The sequence below is a fragment of the Musa acuminata genome, chromosome BXJ1-11 (assembly GCF_036884655.1).
Source record: "Musa acuminata AAA Group cultivar baxijiao chromosome BXJ1-11, Cavendish_Baxijiao_AAA, whole genome shotgun sequence".
NCBI lineage: Eukaryota > Viridiplantae > Streptophyta > Magnoliopsida > Zingiberales > Musaceae > Musa > Musa acuminata.
In genome coordinates this window covers 1,132,335-1,152,782 of record NC_088337.1, presented here as the reverse complement: position 1 = coordinate 1,152,782, position 20,448 = coordinate 1,132,335, and the positions used below count along the sequence as shown (strand labels likewise).

Genomic DNA, 20,448 nt, shown 5'->3' with positions numbered 1-20,448 from the left:
AATTTAAATGGTTTAACATTCACTACTATATCCTTTCATATAAATCAAAAAAATTCTCTTTAGGAGTATTAGAATTTTTCTACTACATGTGAGTAAATTAACTCAATCAGTCTCGTCCCATAGTGCTTTTCTTGGTCGTCAGTTTACATCTCGACTGTGGGAGGTGACGGGAGGTGCGGAGTCAACAAGAGAGTCCTTGGTGGTCCGCATTAATTCTCCCATCATCCATCCTGAACACCGTAAAGGAAAGGGCAGAGAAAGAGAGAGAGAGAGCTTTGTTGACCGTTTGTTCGCACGTTGACTTCTTGGTCACCCTGGGGAAAAGAACAAAGGATCACCGTCCAAAAGTTCACTCTCAAGTGGACCCCACCCGCCTTTGGGTCCCATGAGGTGACGTCATCTTATGCCCTTTGCTTTTGCGGGAATGTCACGTAGTCCGAGCTCTCGAACGAGGACAAGCGAGGAAGCCAAGCCATGTCGCGTTGCGAGTCTTCCTTCCAATTCCAATTCCGATTCCCGCCTTCCTATAAAGCTCGCCTAGGGGATTCGTCGCAGGCCCAGCGTTTCTCCGAAGGCAGTGGATTCGAATAAAGAAGAGAGTTCAGGGGTTGTCAAGGGATGGCCGGAGGCGGAGGCGGGAACTCGAGAGAGCTCGACCAGACACCGACGTGGGCGGTCGCCGTCGTGTGCGCCGTCATCGTCGTCATCTCCATATTGTTGGAGAAGGGCCTCCATCGCTTCGGGGAGGTAAATAATGAAGAAATCTTGCTTCTTTCTTTCTTTCTTTCTTTCTTTCTTATTCTTTCCATGTTTTGATGGGGTTTTGTGTTCCGGGAGACGGTGTTTTGTGAACGATTCGGACTTGCTCGCCTTTGTACGCTTGGTTTTGGAGTGTGGAACAACGATCAAAAGGTGATGTGTCGGAGAATTACCCAAGAGATAGTTTCCTTTTCAGTTTTATTGTTTTCATGGGTTTTGGGTTCTGGGAGATGGTTATTCTTTTCGGCTGTTTCGAGGCTTCCGGAGCGGAACAGGGACCGAAAGGTAGTATACTGTATCCAAGAAACTTCTCCAATATTTCTTGAAGATTATGCCTTTTTCTTTTATGGTGTTTGATGGGTTTTATGTTCAAGAATTGAGCTTAGTTTTGGAGCGGAGTTGGGATCCGAAGGACGTATCTCGAGGAAGTACTCAAGAACCGTTTGATGTGTTTTGCCTTGTCTTTGACCTTATTTTGAGCTCTGCAAGGTCAGTGATCGGGGGTTGTGAACTTGGTCTCCTAACCAGTAAAATTGGAAGGAAAAAGTTCACTAAAAGATCACATTTTGGAGATCACGAAACTTCAAGAACGACCTTTCTCTTGTCTACGTGTGCGATTATGCTTTGAAAAAACACATGAAAAGAAGAACGCCGACAAACCTCAAGCGATGCTTTTAAGTTTCTCTGCACTTGAATTCGGGAGTTGAAATTTTGTTGTGTTTTTACTCAGACACTCCAGCCAGATTATAGTGTGTTTTGTTGCATCAAGTGTATGTGTGTTTCTTGTTTTCTTACGTTTTGCTGCTGCGCTCCACAAGATGACATTCTGATGTCCCACTACTGTGTGAACTATGTTTTCAGTGGCTGACTGAGAAGCACAAAAGGGCACTATTTGAAGCTCTCGAGAAGATTAAGGCTGGTAACATAAATATTTATTTTGTATGCACAAACGTGTATTCTATTTCATTATGAAGTCTGTTCTCATTCATTTCCATGATTTCTGAAATTGCCGTGAGGCAGGCACATATATGAGTTTGCTGCACATACATTTAGCTAAAGCCACTGACACTAATTTGACTGTGTTGGCTTTGCAGAGCTGATGATTCTGGGTTTTATCTCTTTGCTACTGACCTTTGGGCAGAAGTACATTGTCAAAATCTGCGTACCGTACAAAGTTGCAGATACCATGTTGCCATGCTCAAGGAAAACAGATACAGAGACAGAAGAAGAGGCAGATGGAAGACACAGAAGGAGACTATTAACAAATGCACTCACTGACCCAAATGTAAAACGCAGGATATTAGCTGCGGGATCGATTGTTTCATGTTCCGCGGTAAGTACACCCATTAAAAAGTTTTGTGATTTCAATCAAATTGCTTTTGCTTGTTCCTGCAGTTGTTTCTTTCGACCTGGAAATAGAACGTAATTTTATATGCTCATAATGTTCACTTCCACCAAACATAATTGGTAACAATACGACTCTCTTTTGCTATAATTCTCTGGATTCTTGATGAATATTGTAGATAAATATATTTATGATAAAGGCTTTAAAAGAAACCATACTTTTGTTGGACTTGTACTTTCCTCCTTTGTACTTATATATATATATATATATATATATATATATATATATATATATATATTATATATATATGATGAGCTTATTATTTCATCGAAAATGATAGATAAATCTTTTGACTTCTCAATTGCGGTGACAATTTGATCAAATTTTAAAGTTTAATTTTTTAAAACTTTTATAATAATTATATGATCATGAAGATGTTTACGGTAAGATTTCATTTGACTAACAATTTGAGTCATTCGAAAAAGAAAATCTTGCACTGATCCATTATTTTTCATGAATAAAGTTTTAAACTCACGACGAAAGATTTGAAGTTTTATTATAATCACCTTCGATAAGCTTTGAAAATTATTTTAAAATATCAATCAAACTTGTCTTGAGATTGTAGCTGCTATAATTCTTATGAAGATTATTTCTTGTATAATTTGTTGAATGAAGAATAATGTATTTGAGTCATTTTTTCTATTCTTTTTCAACCTAATTTTTTTTATTTTAGATCTTCATATTCATTCTTTACTAAATTCTAAAGATCCTAAGACTTAATGGAGTATTCATCTTGATACTTCAAAATTTATATCATTTGCCCAAAAAGTTAGATATAAGAACTAATAGAAGATAAGATTTTTCCAACTATATAAGGAAATGGAGAGGGACATGTTAATGTATTTAAGCTAAAGTTATAAAGCTTATTCAATAATTATTCTTATATTCTATTATTCTTATCATGGTATCATAGCAGTGAGCTTGTCTAATAGAAGAGGGACATGTTAATGTATTTAAGCTATTATTCTTATTATGGTATCATGACTCTATTCAAAACATTGATCACAAACTATTTAGAATATGTTTAAAACTATCTAAGTTATTTATCATTAAATCGATTCTCAATAATATCATCTCTAATAATGTTATTTCTTGTAATTCACTCTCTCCTTTTATCTGTTGCTATTGTCTTTCAAACTGTTTAAAAACTGTGAGTAATGTATTCCGCTCTTGGCAAGAAGTTATTAAGAATCTATTTTTAATATTTCAATCATATACTGTTGAACCCTTGTGACAGCATTGATGACAAGGTCAAATTTTATGAACTGTAATGTCAATCGATCTAAAACCTTCTATCTAAATATGGGAATTTCAATTTAAGTGGCCATATAAGAAGGGTTTAATCCTTACCTTCACATCTTCACATCATCTTGTGGTGGTAACATGGTGACAACGGGTCCCTTCTGGGCAATACGAGTGAACTAATAGGTAGGTATTCCATGACCATTGCGATCACTTGTCACATCCATTCTAAATGTCGTGCATTATGTTGCTTTCGAGTTCCTATGAAGACTTATTGTTCTCTTCAATGTCATTTATGCACTTGCTTATTCGGAGTGATCCTCCTTACAGGGAAAGGTGCCACTTATTTCAACGAATGGACTTCATCAATTGCACATCTTAATTTTCTTCTTGGCTGTGTTTCATGTTGCTAGTAGCTTTACTACAATGGCCCTTGGAAGACTTAAGGTATACATTTCTGAAGTAATTGTAGAATTCATTAGGCATTAGAATAATACCTGCACCTGCTTATCACGGACATGCAGATGGGCAGATGGAAGCATTGGGAAAGTGAGATTTCATCACCTGAGTATGAATTCTCCAAGGGTACATTGCTACTCCCCAAAGTTCTCTTTATTTGCTAGCTAACATCATCTCTCAGTATGTTCCATGTTGTCACGTAGTTCATTATGTTTGAGTCATTCGTTTGTAAACTATGCAGATCCTTCAAGATTCAGATTCACTCATGAGACATCCTTTGTGAGACGGCATACAAGTATCTGGAATAGGGTCACCATCTGTTTCTACTTTGTAAGCAGATAAGAATTGTCACAATTGCGTGCATTGTAGCACAACCAAATGATCATTTTATAGGAGTGATTTGCAAACATAATAAAAGCATTGTTATTCCTGTCATTTGATTATATAATTTTTTTATGGATTCTTGGACTAAAACATCATTATCCATCACCTTACCATCTCTTTTTTTTTTCTTCTCATTTTGTCCTTTACAGGTAAGCTTTTTTAGGCAATTTTTTAGGTCTGTTTGTAAAGCAGATTACATGGCTTTGCGCCATGGTTTTATCAATGTAAGTTCCAGCAACAACAGATGCATACCTGATAATTTGTGCTTGAATTGTCTTGTTTGTGATATTTCAATGTTGTATAGGCTCATCTGGCTCCGGGAAGTAAGTTTAACTTTCAAAAATATATAAAGAGGACACTGGAGGATGACTTCAAGATTGTGGCAGGGATCAGGTCACTTCTATCTTTCTTTCCTTTCTATCACTCACCAAAATGGCTTTGAAATTGGAAGGATCTGAAATTTTTCATCAAATTCAGTACCCATTGATATTAAATCTAATGTTGTTCGAGTGTACAGTCATATATATTTGGTATTGTTACATCAAATTGCATGTCTCTTTCGATTAACATAAGAATCATCTAACCATATATTTGGTATTTCCTACCTTTAAAGCCTTTCTTTGGAACAAAATTTTCCTCTAAAGTTGGACTTGAATTTGTTCCTTCTTTCGCCACACAGTCCTGTGTTATGGGCTTCTGCTGTGATCATTCTGCTTCTTAACGTCCATGGTGAGTGTACATATGATGTTGCCATTATTCTTCAGACGTACAAATGAAGAAAGAGACAATCGAGTATATGATGTTTGACCATCTCCTTTACTTTCTTCTTCCTTCAGGATGGAAGGAAAAGTTCTGGGCATCGATAATTCCTCTAGTTGTAAGATGGAGGTTTTACTATACATCACATACGAATCATTTGGTACGATCAGATTTCTAACTTTTTCTATGGCCGGCAATGTAGACAATTTTGGCAGTCGGAATGAAGCTGCATGTGATCATCACAAGAATGGCTATTGAAATTGAAGAGAGACATACTGTCATTCAAGGAATTCCTCTGGTGCAACTCAGTGACCACCATTTTTGGTTTGGACGTCCATATTTTGTTCTATTTCTCATCCATTTTGCACTATTTCAGGTTGCCATGTTGCTTCCTCTCTAACTATTCTATCCTGGTTGATAATCTTGTCATTTAATCAAAATATGACTTTTTCCTTTTTCTTTTCAATGATATATACTTCTTTTACTTACTCTTTGATTTATTTGATTGTACAATCTTTTCGAAGCTAAATTAATTTTTATTTTTTTAATATTTCTCCCAGAGTGCATTTCAGATCACATACTTCTTTTGGATATGGGTAAGTTACTATATCTTGCTAATTCTTCGTTCTTCGTCGTCGCTTATCATATATTATATTTGAGCAACCTGACTTCCTTTCTTTTTTTTTATATTTAATTTTGCAGTACGAGTTTGGTCTGAAGTCTTGTTTTCATGAAAATTTTGTTTCCATCATTGTGAAAGTTATCATCGGGTAAGTTTGAAAAATCCTCAAAATCTCTCTAAGTATTCTTCAAGATTATGCAATCTCTCTTATTTTTATAATATCTTTTCGATTATTCCCAAGTTATTCACATCTTACCTGTCAAATATAGGAGCATTATATATTAATAAGAAAATCAATGTAATTTAATTATTAAAACTTATAATATAATTGAGTAGTCCGTTTCATGCTTTTGTAGATATAGATAACCTACGGGACTTATGACTTGGGTTCTAATGCAACAACTGTAACACTCTATTTCTAGTTCCGGATATCATTTTTTCATTCATTTCTATCAGTAAGAGTATAGGCAATCTTAAAAGTAAAACATGCTAATTTACTAAATAAAATGATAGGATTTTTTCTTAACATAATGATTTTGACTCTTATACATAATTATAACCTCTAACCACAAGAAAATGCACCCACATAATATATCTAAAAGTTATACATGCTCATACGTTATCGTTCATATCTGCACTAGCATGGACTCGGACGCGCTTCGTGTATATATATAGTGTTTAATATCGGATGTGCTTACACTAGCATGGGCTCCACATGTATGGTGGACCTTTTGTCTCTTGCAAAGTGGAGCAAATTAATATCGGATGAGAAACGATGGAAAATAGGATTTCTATGCCGTCTCTCATAGGAATGACAGACATAGAGTGACCGACCACATGATGAGTATCAATAGGATCTGTTCTTTGTTCCATTGGATTGTTTCTTCTTCAGCTGTTGTTCAGACAAACTTGAGATGTTTGGGATGAATGATATCATCATGTATTTATGCAACTTCTTAGCGGTGCTGAATTCATGTTCTTATTGTAACAAAGTTTAACTAGTTGTTGCAAACATATGGACTTAATGCTTCTGTTTCATTGGTGTGCAGGGTGTTAGTCCAATTCTTTTGTTCGTATATTACACTTCCACTTTATGCGCTTGTGTCTCAGGTACGAGTTTTTATGGGGTTTTTTCTTTTAATTTTCAACCATATATTGATTGCAAGAGTATGTTCCTCATTTCAAGAAGTCTCATCGATCCCTTGTACTCATGTCTTAACACATCCTTTGTTAGTCCGTAAGAAAACTGCTGTGTAGTTTATATTGGTGAATGAAGTATGGCATCATACATTTCTCTGCTTAGTGGTAAGCTCCAACCTTATTGTTCATCAGTAAGTAGATTGATACTAGTATTAGCAAATTATCAAACCAACAAGCGTCCAATATGCAGCTTTAATCTGTTTCCAATCACCAAAAATCCTAGAAGCTCGAGATCAATCGATACATGCAGAGGTTCCTGTATGAGATAGAAAATAAAATCTGTTTCCTCATCTTGCATGCATGCAAGCAGAGTCAGAGAGCTTTCTTCTAATGGCGGATTGAAACATAGATATCGTTCTAGCTTTTTGAGATTGCATGTTTAAATTACAATACAAATTTTCTTGAATTTTATTCGATGTGTTCGCAGATGGGTTCACAGATGAAAAGGTCCATATTCGATGAAGAGACTTCGAAGGCCCTAATAAAATGGCATCAAATTGCGAAGAAAAAACAAGAGAAAGGACTCTCACGTTCTTCCTCTGTCCACGAACCGAGCTCCACGATGAGCCCACAGGCATCTCCAGTTAACCCTATGCAGAGGAGTGCAACTGCTGGGCATATGGGTGCAGTTTATACCCCTTCTGGAAGAAGACATGTTTTGGGCCATCACAGTTTGGAGACAGAAGTTGAGATATCAACCTTGTCCGAACCAACCCAACATCAGTTGCACGTCGGAGAACAACAGAACACAGAAGATGAGTTCTCATTCGCAATGTTTGCTGCTCAAACAGCAAGAAAAGAGAAACGCTGACATCCGTTGTGTTGGTTCCTGTATCTATTATAATTATAGTTGTCATACATCGGCACTAGCCAGGCTTAGATTTCCCAAGTAGTCCCAAGAACATGATGTCTTAGATTTCCTTGTTGACACAGATAACAAAGACCTGGGAGCAGAAGCCAAATTTCAACTTGGCCTTTGTTGTGACAAGAAGGAAGGAGTTGGATTCTGGGATGTTTCAGATTTAAGGCCACCTGTTTACTTGAAACATCAGTAGACTTCCACGTTCCATTGTTCTGCTCTCTTCAATTCCCTCTTGTAAGTCAACCAGTCAATGCCTGCAAGAGAGAGAGAGAGAGAGAGAGAGAGAGAGAGAGAGAGAGGGATTTCAGTGACCTATGAATGGTTTGCGGCAAAATATACCATCATTGCGTTAGACTGACCATCCTTGGCAGCCAAAGAGACCATAATGTCATCAATTCCCTTCTCCATCCCTTTCAGCCCACACATGTATACATAGGTATTCTCCTTCTTGAGTAGCTGCCACAGTTCCTCAGCGAACTCCGCCATGCGAGTCTGGATGTACATCTTCTCTCCCTTCTCGTTGGTTTGCTCTCTGCTGACGGCATAGTCGACCCGGAAATTGTCTGGTGATTTCTCCTTCATCTTCTCAAACTCCTAAGCCAGCAGCAGACACACAATTTGATCAACCGCTGATGTGTGGAAGTAGTCAAATTTGAGATCTTGTCACCGGCATCAAGATTTCAAGCTGACCTCCTTGTAGAGCAATGAGCTACTCGTAGGAACTCCCAAGAAGAGCCATGCTAGTCCATTGAACTGCAACTTATCCGAATGCATCAGTACATTATGCTGATACTACAGTCAACTACAAGATCCCAGTGAATGGCGTTTGGATTCATCGGCCAAGAACATCACCTTATAATCATGATGCTTCTCAAAGAACATCTTCCACAGGAAAGAGCGGAATGGAGCGATTCCAGTGCCAGTTGCAAGCTGCAATGGACGGATCAGGCATGTAGCTATAGAACAATCTTAATCGAAGAACACCAAACCCATGGCATTCTATTACCATGATGATGGTTGCATTTGGATCTTTTGGCATTAGCATTTCCTTCCCGACTGGTCCTGTAATCTTGACATCAGCACCAGGCTTCAGGTCACCTGACATATAGTGGCAGAACAGAGAAGAGAAGAAATCATCACAGAAAACAAGATATCCTGTTGCATGTTCATGAATGATTCTGGAGAGGTTAGGATCGTTACATAAGAAATTGGAGCAGACTCCTTTGACGATCTCCCCTTGCTCGTTGGTGTAAACAAGCCGCTTCACGCAGAGCGACACCTACGGAAGGACATAGCGGCACTCAAGGAATCCGATTAATGTGACCAGGAACTTGCAAGTCCCAAGTAGGAATTTGGATGGCTTACGGTCTTGGAATCACCAAAGTCTCCAAGAGCACTGCTGGCGATGGAGTACAGCCTGAGCTTGTGCGGCTTCCCGTTCTTGTCGACCCCGTCAGGGATGACACCGATGGATTGTCCCTCTCTGTAGGGGATTTCTCCTGTAGACGATGCACGCAATGAACACAGTAGAATCCAGAAGTATACGCACGTACATGGGCTGAGACAGGATTACCCTCTGTGCTGAAGACCATGTGCCAAGTCTCGCCGGGGGCATCGTCGCCGGTGATCTTGGTGTTCAGGAGGCATGTCCCGGTGTAGGGATCCTTGGGCTTGAACTTGTTGGTCACAACGCCTTCGTCGTCCTTCTTCGAGACCTTCGCGACCTTGGCCGGAGCTTCGGTCGTGACCTGGGCTCGTACCGAGACCAACTTCCTGGCATCGGCCGCCGGTACTTTTCTTGACTGCAAGCGTGCCGCCTGCTGGAATCCATCCATTCCCAAGAAGCAATCAGTACTAGATATATGGATGACAAAGAAGTAAGGAGACGGACTCGCCTTCTGGAAGCTGATCCTCTCGAGAGAGACAGGAGAGACGGATGGGGTCTTGTTGAGGGCGGAGGACTTGGAGGAAGGGAGGGAGACTGCGGCAGTCACAGCAGCGGTGGCCATGATGGAATTCTGGGGAGGGGAAGAAGGGAAGCTGGGTGAGGAGGGGTTGACTAAGAGAGCGAAGAAGGCGGGAGAGGATAGGGAGATTGGAATGGTTGGCGGACATTGGTGATGGGAGTGAAGTGGTCGTATGTGTGGTCGAAGGGCGTCTTGCATCAACCAGCGGAGGAAGGAGACGGGCTGAGTCGGGTCGGGCCGGGTTCCACGTAAACCCGATCGACCCGTTCCCTCGATGGCTCGTCAGGATGAGAGGGTTGTGCGTGGAGCAGTGGAAGCAGAAGCCGATGCCAAGCGTTTGCGAAGGTGGAAGGAAGACGAGCACAGTGGCAGTGGAGGGACGTAATTGCATGCCCGGTCGTCGCACGTCCAGCGGCAGGCGCAGCGGATGGGCTTCTGCTCTTCTTTCTCCAGGTTGGTGAGGTGGGTGATATGGTGAAGCCAACGCTCTTGTGCATCCTCCTCTCGGTTCTTCAACCTCTCCTCTATTACTGCTCCTGCAAGAGACAATAGCTCTTGCTTGTTTTGCAGTGCTCTGTCCCAAGTCGGACATGCAAGAAGATTTGCCATCATCGGAGCCCCGACCTTCGAACCAGAACTGAACTGTTCCAAAAACCCAAACCAATGAACGGTTCGACAAACTGATATCGACAAACAGGGATAAATAATAATAATAATAATAATAATAATAATAATATTATTATTATTATTATTATTATTATTATTATTATTATTATTATTCAAGTGGGTCTTAATAAAAGTCAAAAGTAAAATTTTCAATTAAACAACTAACCATTATCAAGTATTTCATTCTTCCCTTGAAAAAAATAGAGAAGAATAAACAAAATTTATTTCTGTCAAATACCTCTCTTTTAATCTTGGTGAAAAATTAGATTTTATTAGTTATTGTTAAAATACTTTAAATTATACTACAAGATATATTCCTAGAACCACTCCAACACACTGTTTATGAACTTTACATATATATAAAGAAATCTTAAAATATTTTTCATTCTTTTAATGGATCTGTTTCAATTTATAGTGATATTTGAAATGATTATTAGCAAATAAACTAGGATTATATGTCATTGGGTTGATAGTGATTGAACCATGCAAAATAGAATAATTGACTTTTAAATTTTTGATGAATGTCATATTATCAATAATATTTATAGAATGATAAAAACTATTTAAGTTTTTTTAAAAAATTATTTTTTAATAATACATCTGCAAATATTGCATTTATTCCTGAGTTTTAGCAAGTTTGCCAACCAGCTTTTGGTGGTAATTTTTTTCACATTAAATGTGCATGTTAAATTTATGTGTATAATGAGTACTTAAATCTCTTTTTTTTTATTCCACCAAACAAGTAATTTTATTTTTTGTAAACTCATCCACAAGTAATGAAAGAGTAGGCAGGATATTGCAGATTAAATGATAAAAGACAAAAAAATATATTTTCAAGAGATGTTCCTACCCAATGGAATTTAGCTTATGAATTGCACAATGAGTTTTGAATATAAAGAATTATTATATACTTCTATTACAAATAATGTAAGGTAAATCAATTTATATGAATATTTGCAAATAAAAATAATGTAAGGTAAAATTACAAATAAAAATAAAAATAAAAATAAAAATAAAGGAAGATCAAGTATGTAATGAATATTTTTATATCCAGTAGTTCGACTTAATCCATTAACCATGTGTGGATATATGTAATGAAGATAAGTTTATATCCTTCTTCCCCTCCACCTCATGCCATTAACCAAACCACTTGAACTCAGGCTTTATATGTAATGAATATTTTTATATCCAGTAGTTCGACTTAATCCAGATTAATTCATGACATTCATTACTCTTGGCACATTCTCAATGGTGTGTCCTTAAAGACATTGTTCTGTTCTCAGGACCAGTGGCCAATTTTATGTCTTCTCTCCACTGAATGACAACATTAGAATCTTAGAATAGAAGATCTTCCATGCTTATAAGCAACAACGCTTGAGGAGCTTGTTTTACTGTAGAGCATATGCCACAGTAAACTCCAATTTACGTCGAGGAGGACAGATGACAACTATCATTATTGTTGGAAGTCTCCTTTAATCATAAAACTAATATTTAAGCATGAATCATTAGTGTGATTATGATTGATTCAGAAACAAAGTGAAACACTAAGAGTATCAGTTCTTTGTCCTTTGTTTCCTATGTTCACGTAACTCTTCTCGGCTTCTAGCATGCAGCTTGCAGAACAGTAGCTGACAATGGATGGCTCACACGGCTCCCAATCATGCTCGGAGATTTGTCTGCGTTGAAATGCATGACGGATGATCCACTGAATGTGTCCGCACCCGTGATGGATAACCCACCTTTTGCTCTCCTTCCGCAGGGCTACTACCCAGTTGTCGGCACTTCATCTTCCACCGAGAAGAAGATCCGTGGTCTTGTCCTTGCCATCTTCTTGCGACACGTCGTGCAATCACATGACAAACAACCTCGCAATGCATGCAGCTGGGCAAAGAGTCCCCGTCGGAAAAAGAAAGATGCAGGAGCAGCTGCATAATGATTTAGGCGAGAGGAGTCATGGTGGGGGGTCACATCAAGGCTGGTTTGATGCTATTCTCGGCCACAAGCTGCCGCCCTTCTGGCATGCCCATCATCCGGCCTGCAACTCTGCCTGACATACCAAACCAGCAGATTGAATGTGGATCTCTCTCTAGATTGGTGACTGGGACTCCGTCTCCTTTTGGTCCACAAGATTTTAGCCACTCGTGGCCCCTCTCAAATCCTTGTTGCTAGTTAGGAGAGAGAGAGAGAGAGAGAGAGAGAGAGAGAGAGTGGTGAGATGCATGTGTAGGTATCTGATGCTGAGTTTGCCAAGACTCCATTATTCCTGCCAAGAGACAGGAGGGGTGCATGCAGGCATTGGTCCACTCGGAAGAATGCTTCTCTTGGCTGTAATTTCCAGGCAAACTCTCCAGTTTTAGTACACTCTCTTCTCTTGCAGCTGAAGCGAAATAAATTATGGAATTTTTTTCTACTACTGCTGCTCTCTGTGATTGCCTGAATGAACTGAAGGTTGTAGCAGTAGATGCAAAGAGCAGCACATACGTGTACAACATTACCCACCACTCTTCGTCCAATCCTGTCTTTGGATTGTATATATACGCATATACATGTGCATGTATACACGTATATATATATATATATATACGTCAGAAGTGCCGCATATGTTGATGTTTTTCTCATTCAAGTAGTAGATCTCCTGAGCGCAGTATATCTGCCGTCTGATCCTTTGGAATCGAAGAGAAATCTTCCACGGCACTTGGATGTGACAACCAAGTGAGGATCCTCTGCTGGCTTCTGGGTTTCAACTGGGGTTGCTGGGGACGCGTGTCGGTAGGCCAATGGAGTGGCGGTCAATACGAGATGACGTGTGGTGAAGTTGGCGTCGCTCGCTGCACGCATCTCCGCACCTGATCGATCCATAACGACTCGTGACAGTTAGGTATTATGTACATGCCTCGTTTGGCATTATATTTAGGAATGATTTTTCGTATCCATCCATTACAATTAAAAATGACATATACATCCGTACCAATATTTAAAATAAATACCTAAAATACTTTTAATGATAAAAAAGAAAGATGTTAGTTGAAATGTATACTTGTTTAACCTAATTAGTATATCTCATTTAAATTAATTACGATTTTGCAATATTAAGGGATATATAAATAAATCTTAAGTTACAAGAAATTAACATAATATACAATTAATTAGAATTTGGGTCATCTTGATAACTAATTTAGAGCAAAAATGTAAGACCCATTTATACATGTCCAGAATATTATCTGCATAGGATGTAAACAGTGCATATGAAGTTTTTATTGGAAAGGCCAAAATTATTAGACGCAAAAATAGGAAAAGCTACTAAAAAAAACTCTTTTTAATTGAATTATGGAGATTAAAAAATTAAAATTAATAAAGAAGATTCCCGAAGACGGAAAATGATTGGCGCGAAGAAGATTAAGAGATCGGCGGTGGGGGGTTGACAAGAGGACGTGCCACGTGTGACCGTCTCCCAGCCACTAGTATTAAGCGGCTTCTGGAACCATCTACGAAGTGAATTTTATTAAACGGAGGAAAAATATATATATATCACCGTCCGACGTGGCACCTTCTCCTCTCGCTTTCTCGTCACGCCCACTTTCGTTTTTAGCCTCCCCTCTCCCCCTCCGACCTCTCCTCTCCTCTCCTCGGCTTCCTTTCCTTCCCTTTGGATTGGAGCTGATTCCTGGAAGGAAGGATTCTTTGGTGATTAAAGTTCGGTTCTTTTTGTAATTTCTCGACGATTTCACAAGGGATTGGAGGGGGATCGCTGCGGCAGATTGAGCATCTCTTGCGGCGATGGAGAGTCGGGTGAATATACCTCTATCTTTTTGTTCGTTGGTGTTCTTTCTTTTTCTGGTGATTACTTTTTTTTTTTTTTGTGGTTTAGAGAGAGTTCTTGGGGGTGTTTGGTTTTTGGTACTTTCCCTTTCATTTTGCTGTTCTGATGCTCGGTGCTCGTGTAGTTTAGGATTTACTGGGAAGAAATTTTGAGTCAGGTACGGTGGGACTCAAGTATCTGTAGATTTTGATGGACTCATAGGCAAGAAAGGGCATAAAAAGGGAGGAGGAGATGATGGCGGCTAAATCTGGCGTCACAGTCTTCTGCCTGACGACCCTTTGACATTTAGGGGAAGCTTGTTTGGATTACTGTCATGGCGATATGCCTTGATCTGAAATCACTTTACTGTTGCAACAGATGTGGTTTGATGCATAGCGTCACCTACATCCCATCACGATCCATTTTGCACTTTGTCCCAAAAAAATCTAATTTTTCCCAAAACCAAGTATTTCTCTCTCTTATGTGTGTGTGAGAGAGAGGTTTACACTTTCTTCATGATTAATAATATGAGATTTGAATAGAAGAATGTTTGCTTTATGTTTTTAAATGCTAGACATGTTGTTCTTGCTATATCAACGTGAGAATAGTGGTCAAGAGAAAGGATTCCTTTTCCTAGTTGATCATGTTCATGTTCCTTGATCCTTTGCACAAGGCTAGATGCTATATATACTTGGCCGAGAAACATATCTGAAGTCAGCTTCTAAAATTGGGCTTTTGTGTGACCAGGAGCAACAGCAACCTGTTTGTAACTCCCACAATCAAATGCATGTGGATGCAAAAACACCAATTCCTCAGTCCAAGGAGATCGACTCATCTGGGGAGGAACAGGCTCCTAGGGTATCTTCCATCATCAATAGTTCAGACTGATCAACCTAGACATTTCCAATCTAATCTTTTTCTGCTTTCTTAACTAGGTGAGAAAACCTTACACCATAACCAAACAGCGAGAGAAATGGACAGAGGAAGAACACAGTAAGTTTCTCGAAGCTTTACAACTGTATGGGCGTGCTTGGCGCCGTATAGAAGGTAATAATGATAAATTTTCTCATGTCTAGTTCGACCGATCTTAACCTTATGTCCTCTCTGATTGGGGTTTATAGTGCAGAGCATATAGGTACCAAGACAGCAGTCCAGATCAGGAGTCATGCCCAAAAATTCTTTTCTAAGGTTCATTACTACTTCCTTCAGTAACTGGTATAAGCACCGAAAGCTTCTCCTTCCAGCTCACTGTTTTGGTCTTTCATCGCACTTAGGTTGTTCGCGAATCTGGCAGTAATGACAGCACAGTCACCTTGAAGGCCATCGAGATTCCTCCCCCTCGACCCAAGAGAAAACCGTTACGTCCGTATCCCCGCAAATCGGGCAACTCATCGAGCAAGGAGACTCCTGCTGCTCTAAAACAACTTGAGAGGCCACCTTTGCAAACTCATACAATTTGTGAGGAAGAGAACAGATCACCTACCTCCGTTTTGTCGGCTGTTGGGTCAGAAGCCCTGGGCTCCATGTTCTCCAATAGCCAAAACATTTGCTCGTCTCCAGTTGCATCTGCTGCTGGATCAAATGACCAAGACAATGGAGGACAGTTGACTACCATGACAGTTCAAGAAAAGCATAAGCTTCCACGTTTTGGCCCAAGATTAGACCAGTCTTCGATGGTAATTTTCCGAAATAAACATCTATTATTGATTGGGAAGCTTAGTTATCTAACTGACCTATCAGAAGATGTTTCAGGTGATAGATCAGTGTTCTGATATGCACACATCACCTGAAGCTCAGGTACCAGCTCTCAAGCTGTTTGGAAAGATGGTAGTGTTGACTGATCTAAACAAATCATCTGCTCCTAGCAACGGGAATGCAGCAAAGGCCAAGCTAACCGTGGCTGTCAACACCAAAGAATGCCAAGAGAACAAAGCTTTTGATTTGAATTCCAAGTTGGAAATGTGTTTGCAAAGCGCGGCACATGGAGTTCCACCTAGGGATTTAACTAGAAGTGCATGGAATGCTTATCCTGGTGTTATACCCCCCATGTTCTATTGTTTTCCATTAGTTGGAGATGACTCTGTAGAACATATGTTCCTCCCTCCGCCATGGTCTATGTATGGCAACTTGCCTTTCCCATTTGTCTATCCACAACTGCAGCATCCTCAGCAATCCCCGATGGAAGCCGCAGGTGAACAAGAGATGCAGGGGGAAGGTTCTTGGAGTGGTTCTAACACGGCATCTATCAGTGGCTGGGGACTAAGTGACCAGAATGTCGATGGGGTGGACTCAAAGAAAGCAGCAAAAGCTGGGGGTGGAAGCTCTGCTAGAGGATTTGTACCATATCGAAGGTGTGCCATTGAAAGTGAAGCTCAGCATTCAGTGACAGTAAGCGATGATGGTGAAGGCCAGGCGATAAGATTGTGTTTGTAGCAGGCACGGCTTAGTCGCCTGTACGATACTAAATTCATTGGACTTTGTTTGCAGAGATGGTTCTTTAACCTCAGGAGAAATTTTTTAACTGTGAATTATGAGAACAGTTGAAGCATTATTTAGGTCTGCCATCTCTGTTCCTTGTTGTAGTTCAGATCATGCTGTCAAAAGAGATAAAGAGTCTTTTAACTTTTGGATGCATGTATTGATGAGCCATAGTTACAGTTCAATTGCAGCAATATTTTCTTGCTGTTGTTATTCAATCAGTTTTGTTTCTGATTCATGAGATGGGTTAGTATTTCCTCCTTACTATGTAACTGAGTAAACTCGGGAATTCTACTGCATTCCTGTGTTATTATGCTCCAGAAAACATAATATGATATTGATGACCCTTAATGAACATTTATCTACAGGGGGCAATATATACTAAAACCATTTCCTCGACACATTTCTTCGAACAAATTGATGAGTCTCCAAAAGCACACATTCAGTCAGAAATTGAGAAAATCTGATTACTCAAATTCAAATGATACATCATATTCTGGAAATCTAATGTCAACACATTTAACTTCACTGATCTAAATGTTCCAAACTATCAATACACATAACAGAGCTTGTGTGATTTCATAAGAAATGATGATTGAAAACCATAGGCAAGGTAAATTATTACAGAACAAAGTTCAATTTTGAAATGAACAAAAAGTAGCCAGGTAACATGCACAATCATTGAACTGCAAAGGGAACATGTCGGACAGTATCATACCATTAACTATGTTAATCATTCCTTCTCAGATTTTACAAGGGAGAGAAACCCAACATTTAACGAGGAAGTTATATTTTGCCCAACTTTAATAATAAAAATTAGAGAGATAGACCTACCATCCAACTTTAATAATATAAGATTTTGGCTTCCAGAACACTCCAGACATGAACAGATAATACAAAATCTTGTATGTCAATTTTACATTTGTGACATGAAAAAATGGCAGAAAAAATGTAGAGAAAACTGAACTCGTGCTTTCTAATCTGGTAGAAAAAAATTTATATTTCAATCTTTACCTTCCCAAAGGTAGAAAAAATGGTAGCAACAAACCAAAACTGAACTCATGCTTTCTAATCTGCATCAACTTAAGTATAGATTTCCTGCAGCTTGTGTGCAAGTTGCCAATGTGCCTGCTACTTCCAGAAACAAGAATGAAAAGGTACCAAAAGAGAGACAACTTGGTAGCCGTCAGGTGCATTTTAAGGGAAAGGCTGACTTGATATAGCAGACGAAGCTGGAAATTAAGGAGAAAGCGATCCACTTATGTAAACCAAAATGTTCTTCCTTAAGGACAAGATTGAGGATTTTTATCTTTTATTGACTGCACAGCACCACATAAGCCACCTTCCACCTCAAGATTAATAGCACGAGACACCAAAGGAAGAATGCCAGTGTCCACCTCAGATGATCAAGTTTGAAGGTGCAGGCAATACAAAATATGTCCCTGGAGATGATCAAGTCTGCATCGTGTACCTTAGAAAGCCTGACCAGACTTTAATTTCCAATAGTTACTCCCAAATATCTATGCATCATACACCCAGCTCGTTGGACAAAATTGCTTCTCACTCGATCAATTAAAGCTAAAAGTATGATGTTGTTGCTGGTTAGCAACATCTTAAACAGACAGAAAAATCCGTAGACGCCAAAAGTTCCTTCTGTCTCTAAATTGCATCAACCATGGCATCATCGGCCTTGGGAGGCTGCAATTTCAGTTGGTTTGCAATATTCTCCAACACTCCATAAACTTTCTCGATTTCTGGTTGGGATTTATCACCCACCAAGAACTTGTGAACAACAAGATTCAAGTCTATCAGTGTACAGTCGGGCAACTTCTTGAGTCCCCTTGCCTTCATCAATTCCATTAACTCCTTATACTTATCCCATCTTGATGCTGCAGTATAAATATTTAATAGAGGCAGATACCTTCTGCTATTATCTGGTTCCAGCTCAATTAAATGTTTCCCTAGACGCTCCCCTACACTAATATCACCGCGAACTTTTGCTAGACAAATTACAGCACCCCATATGGCCGACTGATTATACAATGGCATCTCCTGGATCACCTTCAGTGCATCGCAAGGACTTTCAAGACGAACATATAAATCCACCAAACACCAGTGATGTGCAAATGTTGGCTTCATACCAAACTCGGAGCTCATCATCTTAAAATGGTGAAGCGCTTCCTCAACCAAGCCTGAATGAGCACAAGCTACTAAGATACCAATAAACGTAATATCATTGGGTTTCGTACCTTCCTGCAACATTCTTTTGAAGAAGCCAAGTGCTTCCTCACCACGGCCATTACTTCCAAAGCCAGAAATCAATGTGTTCCAACTAATCAAATCCTTCTCCATGGTTCTCTCGAATACTTTGGCCGCTGCATCTAACAATCCACATTTGCAATAAAAATTGACCAATGCATTACTCACATGAAGCGGAATCTGTCGCCATCTCCTCAACAAGAGCCCATGGACCGATTTCCCATGCTGTGCTAACTCATAATTTGCGTAGACGACCAGCAAACTGACCACCGAGCAATCATCTGGCTCGACCCCAAGCTTTTGCATTTGCTGAAAGAAACGGATTCCCCTGGAGAACATCTGGTTCCTAACAAACCCATTGAACAGAGTAGACCAGGAAATGACATTCCAATCAGGAATGATCCGAAGCAGCCGCTCGGCCTCATCAAAATCGCAACTTTTGACATATCCATCGAGCAAGGAGTTGTACGAGACTCTGTCTTTCTTGGGCATTTCATCAAACAGCTGCCTCGCCAGGTCCAACCCGTCGCAAGACGCGTACATGTGGATCAAGGAGTTGGGGACGGGCAAATGGCCCAAAAATCCCAACTTCAGCGCAAGGCAGTGGAGGATCTCACCTTGGTGGATGGACTCGGAGAACTTAGACGAAGTGATGAGGAGCGGGAAGGTGCAGCGGCTGGGGCGGCACCCGACGGGGTGGACGTGGCGGCAGAAGAAAGCGACGACGTCCGAGGGGTCACGGCGGCGGCGGACGAGGGACTTGATAACGAATCCGGAGATAATGGGATCGGGGGAGCGGAGCTGGCAGTGGAGGAGGACGGCGTCGTCGGGAGATAGACGGGAGTAGAGGGCAGCGAGGCGGCGGTTGACCTGCTTGTGGAAAGGGACGGCGCCAGAGACGATGAGGAGGGCGTGGGAAGCGCGGAGGGCGGGGAAGGAGGGGGAGCGGGCGGCGAGAATGCGAAAGAGGGAGGCGGCGACGTCGGGGCTGAGGTCGAAGGCCGGGTTGGGGTTGCGGAGGATGGAAACGAGGAAAATTTTGCGAGAAGACATCCTGAGGGGCTCAGTGGGAGGTTTAGAAGGGTGGCAACAGGAGGATTAGGGTTAGAAGGCCCAAAAGAGGACTCAACTCCATGGGAGGCAGAGGCGGAGGCGGGAGGGTGAGGGGGAGGTGGAGGCGGAGGAGGGCACGCTCGGTGAAAGAAGTTAACAAATTAATTTTTGGAAATTTTATTAGAAATATGTTTTCTAATAACTTTTATTAAAATAATAATATGAGCTAATAATGATTTCTCAAAATCATACTCAAATTAGATGGAAAGAAGAAGACAAAATAATCAATATATATATATATATATATATATATATATATATATATATATATGTGAACGGGTGACATAGTAGATAACTTTTCACTCATCACATGTCATTTTGTTGATATACTTGTTGCTTATGGTTGTAAATTTGATTGTGTATTGGTGATTTATCTTCATCTTGACATCTTTGTCAATTCACTCCGGTGGATATGTCTCGAGTTTAAATTTTTACATCAAACTTGTTTAAATGAGATTCTTTTGACTTCCGATA

At 40.1% G+C, this 20,448-nt stretch overlaps 4 protein-coding genes across 8 annotated transcripts; 2 read left to right on the top strand and 2 right to left on the bottom strand.

The window, feature by feature from the left end:
- The first annotated feature begins 502 nt into the window (after positions 1 to 502).
- LOC135596762 (MLO-like protein 9) lies at positions 503 to 7,798 on the top strand. 4 transcript variants are annotated; one of them, XM_065088885.1, is made up of 17 exons: positions 607 to 747; positions 838 to 1,044; positions 1,134 to 1,529; positions 1,621 to 1,678; positions 1,854 to 2,092; positions 3,737 to 3,853; positions 3,931 to 3,991; positions 4,107 to 4,195; positions 4,399 to 4,473; positions 4,554 to 4,642; positions 4,929 to 4,978; positions 5,086 to 5,126; positions 5,211 to 5,384; positions 5,569 to 5,604; positions 5,711 to 5,778; positions 6,680 to 6,740; positions 7,258 to 7,798. In XM_065088885.1, exons 5-17 carry the CDS (start codon positions 1,859 to 1,861, stop codon positions 7,639 to 7,641), a joined length of 1,479 nt encoding a protein of 492 aa, XP_064944957.1. In that variant the 5' UTR covers positions 607 to 747; positions 838 to 1,044; positions 1,134 to 1,529; positions 1,621 to 1,678; positions 1,854 to 1,858; the 3' UTR covers positions 7,642 to 7,798. The 4 variants fall into 4 exon arrangements, with proteins under 4 accessions (XP_064944954.1, XP_064944956.1, XP_064944955.1 ...); XM_065088884.1 differs by having other exon boundaries at positions 605 to 1,044; positions 1,146 to 1,529; XM_065088883.1 differs by having other exon boundaries at positions 605 to 1,044.
- LOC103970141 (ferredoxin--NADP reductase, leaf isozyme 1, chloroplastic-like) lies at positions 7,575 to 9,814 on the bottom strand. 2 transcript variants are annotated; one of them, XM_009383800.3, is made up of 9 exons: positions 9,588 to 9,814; positions 9,266 to 9,512; positions 9,058 to 9,191; positions 8,893 to 8,971; positions 8,699 to 8,790; positions 8,545 to 8,622; positions 8,383 to 8,445; positions 8,052 to 8,286; positions 7,575 to 7,946 (listed from the first exon to the last, which is right to left on the bottom strand). In XM_009383800.3, exons 1-9 carry the CDS (start codon positions 9,699 to 9,701, stop codon positions 7,879 to 7,881), a joined length of 1,110 nt encoding a protein of 369 aa, XP_009382075.2. In that variant the 5' UTR covers positions 9,702 to 9,814; the 3' UTR covers positions 7,575 to 7,878. The 2 variants fall into 2 exon arrangements, with proteins under 2 accessions (XP_009382075.2, XP_009382076.2); XM_009383801.3 differs by having other exon boundaries at positions 9,266 to 9,509; positions 9,588 to 9,812.
- Positions 9,815 to 13,876: 4,062 nt separating this feature from the next.
- LOC103970139 (protein REVEILLE 1) lies at positions 13,877 to 16,820 on the top strand. The gene is made up of 6 exons (XM_009383798.3): positions 13,877 to 14,114; positions 14,872 to 14,982; positions 15,060 to 15,171; positions 15,251 to 15,312; positions 15,399 to 15,800; positions 15,877 to 16,820. Exons 1-6 carry the CDS (start codon positions 14,103 to 14,105, stop codon positions 16,555 to 16,557), a joined length of 1,380 nt encoding a protein of 459 aa, XP_009382073.2. The 5' UTR covers positions 13,877 to 14,102; the 3' UTR covers positions 16,558 to 16,820.
- A 1,441-nt stretch (positions 16,821 to 18,261) lies between these two features.
- LOC103970831 (pentatricopeptide repeat-containing protein At1g05750, chloroplastic-like) lies at positions 18,262 to 19,914 on the bottom strand. Its single transcript, XM_009384760.2, has one exon. The coding sequence runs from the start codon at positions 19,912 to 19,914 to the stop codon at positions 18,262 to 18,264; it is 1,653 nt and encodes a 550-aa protein (XP_009383035.2).
- Between the last annotated feature and the right edge of the window lie 534 nt (positions 19,915 to 20,448).

Excerpts from the sequence above, each read along its gene's own strand:
- LOC135596762 (XM_065088882.1), top strand. The coding sequence starts at position 619 with ATGGCCGGAGGCGGAGGCGGGAACTCGAGAGAGCTCGACCAGACACCG. Across the intron at positions 1,679-1,853 it reads TCTCGAGAAGATTAAGGCTG|AGCTGATGATTCTGGGTTTT; the intron begins GTAACATAAATA and ends TTGGCTTTGCAG. Across the intron at positions 4,474-4,553 it reads TGCGCCATGGTTTTATCAAT|GCTCATCTGGCTCCGGGAAG; the intron begins GTAAGTTCCAGC and ends AATGTTGTATAG.
- LOC103970141 (XM_009383800.3), bottom strand. The coding sequence starts at position 9,701 with ATGGCCACCGCTGCTGTGACTGCCGCAGTCTCCCTCCCTTCCTCCAAG. Across the intron at positions 8,791-8,892 it reads AGTCTGCTCCAATTTCTTAT|GTGACCTGAAGCCTGGTGCT; the intron begins GTAACGATCCTA and ends ACTATATGTCAG. Across the intron at positions 8,287-8,382 it reads GCTCATTGCTCTACAAGGAG|GAGTTTGAGAAGATGAAGGA; the intron begins GTCAGCTTGAAA and ends CTGCTGGCTTAG.
- LOC103970139 (XM_009383798.3), top strand. Across the intron at positions 14,983-15,059 it reads GGGAGGAACAGGCTCCTAGG|GTGAGAAAACCTTACACCAT; the intron begins GTATCTTCCATC and ends TTTCTTAACTAG. Across the intron at positions 15,313-15,398 it reads CCCAAAAATTCTTTTCTAAG|GTTGTTCGCGAATCTGGCAG; the intron begins GTTCATTACTAC and ends CATCGCACTTAG.
- LOC103970831 (XM_009384760.2), bottom strand. The coding sequence starts at position 19,914 with ATGTCTTCTCGCAAAATTTTCCTCGTTTCCATCCTCCGCAACCCCAAC.